Genomic DNA, 915 nt, shown 5'->3' on the forward strand with positions numbered 1-915 from the left:
GGCTGGCGCCACCCTCCTCCTGTGGGGCCGCATCTCCTCTCCCTGGAGCAGCATCGGGCCCAGGATTCCCAAGGGTTTGTGCCCAGGAAGATCCTTCCCACCTTCCCCCCGAGATGAACGGAGCCTCGGGACTGCAGCTGGGCTGGGACCCCATTCCAGGCTGGGCCAGAGCCTCCTGCACTGCCCACAGGATTGCTGCCAGGCCCAGCTGTGAGGGGCTCACACCCAGACTTGTCTGGGGGCTCCGCCTCGCTGGGATTAGGGTCTGCTGCTGTTTTGGGGCAGGATCTGGACCGGTACCTGCAGCAGGAGCCTCTCGCTGCCCACGACAGCAGCCTTGCCCCAGTCGATGGCCTCGGCAAAGGGCAGCTCCCAGCCATCGCTCAGCAGCACCGGGATGCAGGCGGCCTGTGGAGGGACCCCGCAGGCGGGGACAGAGCCCCCAGAGCCCGGTGAGGGGGTCCCCAATCCCCCTGCCCACCCTGTACCTGCAGAGCCTCGAGGAAGCGGAAGGAGCCCAGGCGCCTGCCCCGGGGCACGATGCAGAAGGTGGAGTTGTGCAGCAGCTCCTGGTAGTCAAACCTGGTGTGGGAGATGGGCAGGGGTCAGGCATGGCCCTCTCCCCTCCTGGGAGCACCCCGGAGGTGCTGCTGGCACCTGCCAGGTGTGGAGCCAAGCCAGGGCAGGGTTAGGAGCGGTTTGGGCTGATTTTGGCTCTGAACATCCCGGGTTTTGTGGGAGCAGAGATGATCTGGGTGCTGAAGGGATGGACCTGGGCATCCCTTAAAGAGGGGGGGTCAGGAAGGGACCCCAGTGCCCTTTGAAAGCAAAACCAGCTCCTCCCACCCTCCAGCAGTGACACCCCACGCAAGGCCACCACCCGAGCCCCCGAGGCCGAAACTGCAGCGACTCCTG

At 66.1% G+C, this 915-nt stretch overlaps 1 protein-coding gene across 1 annotated transcript in view; it reads right to left on the bottom strand.

Moving 5' to 3' along the window:
• EXTL1 (exostosin like glycosyltransferase 1) overlaps window positions 1-915 on the bottom strand; it is a 6669-nt gene that overhangs the window by 2262 nt on the left and 3492 nt on the right. Inside the window, exons 3-4 of the mRNA XM_031062031.1 lie at window positions 489-582; window positions 301-408 (exon numbers count right to left, since the gene is read on the bottom strand). Coding sequence (XP_030917891.1) covers window positions 301-408; window positions 489-582 — 202 coding nt within the window. The remainder of the gene's footprint in view (window positions 1-300; window positions 409-488; window positions 583-915) is intronic.

Source organism: Geospiza fortis, unplaced genomic scaffold, assembly GCF_000277835.1.
Source record: "Geospiza fortis unplaced genomic scaffold, GeoFor_1.0 scaffold432, whole genome shotgun sequence".
NCBI lineage: Eukaryota > Metazoa > Chordata > Aves > Passeriformes > Thraupidae > Geospiza > Geospiza fortis.